This window comes from Geospiza fortis, unplaced genomic scaffold (genome assembly GCF_000277835.1).
Source record: "Geospiza fortis unplaced genomic scaffold, GeoFor_1.0 scaffold61, whole genome shotgun sequence".
Lineage (NCBI taxonomy): Eukaryota > Metazoa > Chordata > Aves > Passeriformes > Thraupidae > Geospiza > Geospiza fortis.
The window spans coordinates 1,556,712-1,565,332 of NW_005054430.1; the positions used below are offsets into that span (position 1 = coordinate 1,556,712).

The following is an 8,621-nucleotide window of genomic DNA, read 5'->3' on the forward strand; positions in this document are numbered from 1 at the left end:
TCCTGCTTATCTCAACCCCCAAACCAACCAGGATATCCCCCAAAATCCTGATTTTTTTACCTCTTTCCCCTCAGGCCCGGCTCCATGGTGGAGCAGGAGAGGCTGCGGCAGCTCCTGAGGCTGGTCCAGGAGGGAAACCTGGCTCTCCTCCGGGGTGAGCTGAGGCTGGATGAGATTCCAGAGGCTTGCAGCTGGCGCTGGGGGCGTTTGGGAGATTCCCTCCTGCACCACGCAGCTCGCTTGGGACACCGGGACGTGCTGGAATTCCTGGTCCAGGAGATCGGGTGCAGCTGGCGCTGGGGGCGGTTGGGAGATTCCCTCCTGCACCACGCAGCTCGCTTGGGACACCGGGACGTGCTGGAATTCCTGGTCCAGGAGATCGGGATGGACATGGAGGTGGCCAATGGGGACTACAAGAGACCCCTCCATGAGGCTGCGTCCATGGGACACGGGGAATGTGTGGCCTTCCTCCTGGAGAGAGGGGCGAGCGTGGACTGCTTGAAAAAGGCTGACTGGTAGGTGCTGGGATTTGGGATTGGGTGGGGAAGGTGGGAATGGGGCTGCTGGAGGCGGTGTTTGGGATCGTGGAATGGGTGGGAAGGAGCTTAAGGATCACCCAGGGCCACCTTCCCCTGTCCCAGGCTGCTCCAGCCCCAGTGTCCAGCCTGGCCCTGGGCACTGCCAGGGATGCAGGGGCAGCCCCAGCTGCTCTGGCAATCCCAGCCCAGCCAGGAATTCCTCATTGCCAAGATCCCATCCATGCCTGCCCTCTGGCAGTGGGAGCCATTCCCTGGGTGCTGTCCCTGCAGGCCTTGGCCCCAGTCCCTCTGCAGCTCTCCTGGAGCCCCTGCAGGCCCTGCCATGTGCTGGAAGCTCTCCCTGCAGCCTTCCCTGCTCCAGGGGAACATTCCCAGCTCTCCCAGCCTGGCTCCAGCCCTGGAGCAGCTCCATGGATTCCTCTGGTTTGCTCCAGCAGCTCCATGTCCTTATATTGGGATCCCAGAGCTGGACTCCATGTGAGATCACCTGAGTGGAACAGAATTCCCTTCCCCTGCTGCCCATACTGTGGATCCAGTTGGATTTTTGGGAGAAATTGCAGCTCTGTCCCTGCTTTCCCCCCGTTTCTGCTAAAAGCTGTAAATTACTGCTCCACTCTTCCCTTGGGCATGGGGATTTCTGGAAAAAGAAAACAAGGATTCTCCCCTGCTCCCAGATGGAAGCCTGGGAAGGTCCTTTGCAGCTGAACTGCCACAAATGCAAAGGCAGCATTCCAGAGCTGGGAATTGAGGCTGTGCCAGCCTGGAGCTGAGGCCAAGATTCCACGAGCCTGGATTTGTGTGGCCGTGCTCTTCCACCCATGGATTGACACCAGGGAGCTCTGTGCTTCCTAAGGCATATCCAAACCTTTGGGAAAAGTCTCATTTGCCTTAAAAACACAGAAAGCTCCGAGGGACTGCATGGAAAAGGAGCTGGAGTATTCCCAGCCTGGAACAACAGTGCTGTAAAACCTCCTGGATCCTCAGGCAAAGCGCCTGAACCAGATTTGTTGTGCCAGGTTATTTTCTTTCCCTGGATCTTCTTCCAGGACTCCCCTGATGATGGCTTGCACCAGGAAGAACCTGGAAGTGATCAAAACCCTGGTGGAGCACGGAGCCAACCCGTTGTTGAGGAACAAGGATGGCTGGAATTGCTTCCACATTGCCAGCAGGGAAGGGCATCCCGAGGTGCTCCGCTACCTCCTGCATGCGTCCCCAAGCTGCTGGGACACGGAGAGCACCACGGGGAGAACTCCTCTGCACACAGCAGGTACACCAGGGCTGGATCCAGGGAAGCCTCTGCAATCCCATCCAGCCTCAGCTCATCCCACAGCACATCCAGGTTTCCCTCCTGGACCAGCCTCAGGACTCACTACGGCCTCTCCTGCTCCACCATGGAGCCAGGCCTGAGGGGGAAGAGGTAGGAAAGCGACTAAAAACTCAGGATGTTTAGTTGGTGTGGGACGTTGGGATAAGCAGGAATTAGGTTTTCCCTCAGGAGAAGGAGAGGCTGATGTCTACTTGCAGAAAAATGGGAATTTTCCCCTCAGAAAATTCACAAATCCTTAGGTTTTCCTTCATGAGAAGCAGAGTCTGGTGCCCACTTCTAGAAAAAAACAGGAATTTTTCCCTCAGGAAATCCACAAATCCCACAGCACATCCAGGTTTCCCTCCCTGACCAGCCTAAGGAGTAACCATGGCCTCTCCCACTCTGCAATGGAGCCGGGCCTGAGGGGAAAGAGGCCAAAAAATTGGGATTTTGGGGAATTTCCTGGTTGCTTTGGGGCGTTGTGATAAGGAAGAATGAGGTTTTCCCTCAGGAGAAGCAGAGGCAGCTGCTGCTTCTGCTCTGCCATGGAGCCGGGCCTGAGGGGAAAGAGGCCAAAAAATTGGGATTTTGGGGAATTTCCTGGTTGCTTTGGGGCGTTGTGATAAGGAAGAATGAGGTTTTCCCTCAGGAGGAGGAGAGGCTGATGTCTACTTGCAGAAAAATTGGAATTTTTCCCTCAGGAAATCCACAAATCCAGGTTTCCCTCCTGGACCAGCCTCAGGAGTCACCACGGCCTCTCCTCCTCCACCATGGAGCCAGGCCTGAGGGGAAAGGGGCAAAAAAATCAGGATTTTGGGGGATATCCTGGTTGGATTGGGGCATTGGGATATGTAGGTATGAGGTTTTCCCTCAGGAGAAGCAGAGTCTGGTGCTCACTTCCAGAAAAACATTAATTTTTCCCTCAGGAAATCCACAAATCCCAGAGCACATCCAGGTTTCCCTCCCTGACCAGCCTAAGGAGTAACCATGGCCTCTCCCACTCTGCAATGGAGCCGGGCCTGAGGGGAAAGGGGCAAAAAATGGGAATTTTTGGGGGATATTGTGGTTGGGTCTGGAGGTTTGGGATAAGCAGGAGTGAGGTTTTCCCTCAGGAGAAGCAGAAACTGGTGTCTACTTCCAAAAAAACGGGAATTTTTCCCTCAGGAAATCCACAAATCCTTAGGTTTTCCCTCGGGAGGAGCAGAGCCTGGTGCCTACTTCCAGAAAAATGGGAATTTTTCCCTCAGGAAATCCACAAACCCGGCCTCTTGGAATTCTTGGGATCCTTGGATCAAGTCCATCTCTCCCTGGCACAGATGGATCCGAGCTCCCTTGGAACAGGGATATGGTTTTCCTTCCTGGTGTGAAGAGCTCCCCAGCTCCAAGCACATCCTGGCATTTGCAATTCCTGAAAGCAGCAGAGCTGCTGACAGGAACTTTTTGGGATCTGCCTGCGGATGGATTTCTTTATCACAGCCTCGAGCTGGGCCTGGGGAGGTGCAGCTGGGATATTGGGAAAATTCCTTCCTGGAAAGGAATTGTAAGAATTGGTAAGCATTGGGATGAGCTGCTCAGGGCAAGGGTGGAGTCCCCATTCCTGGAGGGATTTAAAATCCATGTGGATGTGGCACCTGGGGACATGGGGCAGTGGTGGCTGTGGCAGTGCTGGCAATGGTTGTGCTCAAATTCTTTTCCAACCAAAATGTCTCCCATGATTCCAATTACAAACTCCAAATTTTGGAGTCCCCTTGCCCTCATGCCATGATGAGAATTCCAAAGGGCCTTTCTGTGAAGGAGAGGGACAATCCCTGCTGGCAATACACAGGAGCTGTTGTTGGAGCCCACCATGTCCACAGTTCCCTTTCCCTGCCCTTTTCCTTACTTTTAAGGGATATTTAAAGGGAATGGGCAGGTTTAGGAATCCCAGCCATCCTCTGGGAAGCACAAGAGGGCTCAGACCACATCCAGAGTGGGAATCAGGCTGTGTATTCCAGGCCTCAGCAGCAGAGATGAGCCCTGGCTGCCCAAACTCCTTTCCCAAAGAATTTAATTGGGATTGACTCCCTGGAAAAACCCGAGGTGCTGGGAGGAGCCCCTGCTGTGCTGTCACTCCCGTGGCTTTTCCAGCCCTTGCTCTGTCACTCCTGGCTCATCAGCAGTGACAATTCCAGCCCTTGGGCACCACTGAGTCCTTGTGCTTGACCTGGGAATGCAAAAACCAGGGAACGAGTTGGTGGTGGGATCACAGCAGGTTGCCTGAAGTGGCTGATCCCGATTTTTTTAATGTTCTCCCATCCCTGCCCAGTTCTGGGGGTTGTTTCCATGGAGCTGGCAGCTCCTCTCCCTGCAGGAGGTGGATGCTGGGTGGGGATCTGGGAGCTGAGGGGCTGGGGCAGGGTCAGGAGCAGGGTGAGCTCTGGGATTTGGGATCATCCTGTGGGAAAGGGGGAATTCTGACCTCGAGGCCAACTCTTCTCCCTGCCTTGGGAGATGGGAATACAGCTGGGATCCAGCACCTGGATTCTGCTTCCTAGAGGTGTCTCCACCTGTGTTTTCTGTGGCAAAGCCACCAGTCCACAATTTGGGTGGATTTCTGGAATTTCCTAACCCAGCCAGACCCTGGAGCAGCAGCTGGAGTGGGAGTGCCTGGGAATGGGGAAGGGCTGGAATTAGGGAATTAGGACTTAACCCCCCAGTGCCCTCAGTGCAATTTGATCCCAAACTGCTGCTCCCTGGTATCCCCACACTTACCCCAGGGGATATTCCCAGTTCCCAAGGCAGGAGCAGGCCTGGGGGGCTGGAGATGGTGTTGGAGCTGCTGGGGGAACTCATGTCAGGACCAACTGCCTTTTCCTTGGGTTTCCATGGGTTTCCATCCCAGGGGTGTGGATTTGAGCACATTAACCCGTGACCAGGCCAGCTGCCTTCCTGAAGGGTCATTTTCTCCCCCCTGCAATTATTTTTTATATTAATAAGGGTTGATTCCTTCAGCTTTGTTGCTTCTTTCTATCCCGAGGGAAGAAAGCTGGGAAGAGGTAATTAGAGGATGTGGAATGCAGCAGTGGATCCCAGCTGTCCCGAGTCTCTGTTCCTGATAAAAGATGGAATTGTGAGGGATTTTTCTTCCCATGACTTGGATTCATCAGCTTAGGTGAAGAACAGGCAGGGAGCAGGAGCAAAGAGCCAAAATCTGGGAATCCCTCACTGGGATTCCAGCTCAAAGTTGTTCCTGGGAGCACACATTTCCCAGGAGCCCTTTTTCCATCAGCTGATGGAGCAGCTCCAGCCTTGGTTTGATATTATTTTTCTCTTGGATGTGTTCCATTTGTTTTGCAAAATGACCTGCAGGGAAAAAAAAAAAAAAAGCTGGATCAAAGCTGTGTGAAGTGAAATGTTTAAAAGATCAAGAAAAAACTGGAATATTTCAGTGCCTCGGGTTCAAATCCTCCCCCTCTGTTGTTGTTTTCCCTCTGAGATGGGTGAGGATGATGAGGTGGGAGTGGCTGAGGAGGGCTGGGAGTGTTATCCAGCATTTCCCCAGCTCCCTGCTCTGTGTTCCTTTTGCTTCTCCCAATTCGGGAATGAACAAATGATTGGGAGAAACCCTCTTTGTTCCAGCTGAATTCTGTGGCAGATGGAGCCAGGCAGTGCCCATTCCATCCCTCCCTTTTCCCTGCTTTACCTCACATTTCCCAATGGCATCAGAGGAAGGGAAACCTTTTTTTTTTTTAATCCACCAGAAAACTGATGGGAATGAAGCCCCTTGGAGCCCCTTCCCTCATCCCAAAAGGATCAGCACCCCGAGCATGCCTCACTGTAGGAACACAATGCCACAAACCCACAACCAACCCATGTTTTTCCTGATTTTTCCCCATCTTTTCCCAGCGATGCACGGCTGTTCCCAGGTCGTGGAGCTGCTCCTGGAACGGTAAGCAGGCTCCTTCCAGCTTTTCCAGCTTTTTCTGCCCCAGCTCCCATTCCCTGCCAGGATTTGGACACAAAGGATGCTTGTGCTGTTCCAGCTGCCCTGCCCTCCATCCCGAGGCTGGCTCCTTGTGCTCCAGGTTTTTCCCAGCTGGGAAAGACACAAGGATTCCCTGGGGATGGGCTCCCTCTTGGTTGTGACACAAATCCCAGTTATGTAACTCAGCCCTGGCTTTGTTTTCCCTGCTGATTCATTCCCAGTGTGACAACAACCAGAGCAGCTTCCCTAGGCTGGGCTTATCCTTGTTTTCCTGGGAAATTGCTGGGAAATGGCTTTAAAGCAGCTCTGTTCTCCCTTCCCAGAGCTGGGGCAGCTTTCCCTGGGCATGGCAGCTCATCCCAGCCTGTCCATGCTTGGCCCAGCATGAATAGCTCTGTGATCTAAGCCAGGCTTTAATTCAGTTTTCTCTCATTTCACTGGAGTTTGACCTGAATGTCATTGGTGGGCTCTGATTTTGTACATCATTCCATGAGGATCTGGTTATTCCCTGCTTCCAGTGCACTCCTGGTCCCTTCTGGAAACCCTCTGGTCAGGAAAAAGGGAATTATAAATGATCTGTAGAGCCCAAACGAGCTGAACCAGATCTCTGACCCCAAAAAACCCCACAAGTCATTCTCCAGGCCCTAAAACACCAGGACAGGTTTATCCATGCTCTATGGATGAGCTTCAAAAATTCCATTTTCAATCCCAGCTGCTGAGTCTCCTTCCATGAGGATTTTGGAGCTGCCCACAGCCCTGTGCTGGTTTTCTCTCCTGTCCCTTGCAGGTGCCAGTACAAAGCTGACAGCAGGGACAGCTCTGTGATCTAAGCCAGGCTTTAATTCAGTTTTCTCTCATTTCACTGGAGTTTGACCTGAATGTCATTGGTGGGCTCTGATTTTGTACATCATTCCATGAGGATCTGGTTATTCCCTGCTTCCAGTGCACTCCTGGTCCCTTCTGGAAACCCTCTGGTCAGGAAAAAGGGAATTATAAATGATCTGTAGAGCCCAAACGAGCTGAACCAGATCTCTGACCCCAAAAAACCCACAAGTCATTCCCCAGGCCCTAAAACACCAGGACAGGTTTATCCATGCTCTATGGATGAGCTTTATATATTCCATTTTCAATGCCAGCTGCTGAGAGTCTCCTTCCATGAGGATTTTGGAGCTGCCCACAGCCCTGTGCTGGTTTTCTCTCCTGTCCCTTGCAGGTGCCAGTACAGAGCTGACAGCAGGGACAGCTGTGGGGTCACTCCCTTCATGGATGCTCTCCAGAACGGGCACGTTGGCATCGCCCGGCTGCTCCTGGAGAAACACCAGGTGGGTGCCAGAATTCCTCACTGCCGGGGCAGGTGAGCCCCCTGTTCATCCTGACTGGAGCGTGAGGAAGCAAATTTCCAGATTGTAAAGAGAGAAATTGTGTCAAAAGGCAAATCCCCGCTGGAGATGAGAAGGATTTGGTTGAGTGGGGTCGTCAGGAATCAGCTCGTGGGGCAGGAATCATGGAATGGTTTGGGTTGGAAGAACTTTAAAGAAGTTTAAAAAAACTTCAAAAATCATCTCGTTCCACCCCTGCCGTGGGCAGGGACACCTTCCACTATCCAAGGGGATTCCAAGCCCTGTCCAGCCTGGCCTGGGACACTGCCAGGGATCCAGGGGCAGCCACAGCTTTGGTGGTGAACGTGTCCCCAGAGCTGCTGGAGTGGGATGGTGACACCAGGCAGTGGCAGGAGGGGACAGGACATTCCCAGTGCTCCTGTGGCAGAGCCAAAAGCAGCTCTTGGAATGCCAGGACTCAGCATGGAGGCTCCAGTGGCCATGGATAACGTGGAAATGTCCATCCATGAGTTATCCAGAGCTCCTCCCTGCCCTCCCTCTCTCCCAGCAGCTCCTGCTCCTGTGCTGGCTCCCAAAAATCCCTGATTTCCTCCAGGGAATGCCATTGGAGCCAGTTGTGCACAGCAGGAACCAGACCACTGCAATCAATCATTTATTGATGATTGATTGATTGCTGGATGATCCCAGCTGGTTGGGATCCCCTCATGGCTGATTCTCCCAGAGGTGTTGGTCAGATCCTGGATTTCCTAAGGGAAAGGAAATCCTGTTTTCTGGATTGGGAAGTTTGTTGTGGTTTTAACCTCACATTCCAGGCACTGAGCGTGGGAGAGGTGGGAAACCTCGTGGAGTTTTCCAGAGGGTGCTGATCTCATTTGGGGTGAGTGCACTTTGTGTTATATCCGTGCTGTTCCTTCACTGCAGGCCTGTCCCACAGCTGTGGATGCCCTGGGTGCTCAGGCCCTGCACAGGGCAGCTGTGACAGCCCAGGATGGCTCCATCCAGTTCCTGGTGTGCGAGCTGGGCGTGGATGTCAACGGCAGAGCAACGTCCCTGCAGCTGCCAGCCCTGCACTATGCAGCCAAGGTTTGTCCCTGCTCCCAAATCCCCTTGGATAGCCTGGGCCAGGCACCTAAACCAGGCTGGATCAGGTGTTGGCCACCATGGAGGAATTGCCTTCCTGGCTCATCCTTTGCCACTGTCCATCTGCTCCTGACCAGTCCCATCCCTGTCCCGTTCCTGACCAGTCCCATCCCTGTCCCGTTCCTGACCAGTCCCATTCCCTGTTTTCTGGGCATCAGAAGAAATGTGGGCAGCAGGGTGAGGGTGGGATTCTCCTCCTCTGCTCTGCTCTGCTCTGGTGAGATCCCACCTGGAGCACCAGATCCCAGCCCTGCAACCAACAGCAGCAGCACCTGGAGCTGCTGGAGAGAGCCCAGAGGAACCCATGGAGCTGCTCCAGGGCTGGAGCCCGC

The 8,621-nt window shown here is 53.5% G+C and overlaps 1 protein-coding gene across 1 annotated transcript in view; it reads left to right on the forward strand.

Moving 5' to 3' along the window:
* ANKRD16 (ankyrin repeat domain 16) overlaps positions 1-8,621 on the forward strand; it is a 20,976-nt gene that overhangs the window by 6,480 nt on the left and 5,875 nt on the right. Inside the window, exons 2-6 of the mRNA XM_014309448.2 lie at positions 75-515; positions 1,586-1,806; positions 5,731-5,773; positions 7,023-7,131; positions 8,071-8,232. Coding sequence (XP_014164923.1) covers positions 85-515; positions 1,586-1,806; positions 5,731-5,773; positions 7,023-7,131; positions 8,071-8,232 — 966 coding nt within the window. The 5' untranslated portion in view covers positions 75-84. The remainder of the gene's footprint in view (positions 1-74; positions 516-1,585; positions 1,807-5,730; positions 5,774-7,022; positions 7,132-8,070; positions 8,233-8,621) is intronic.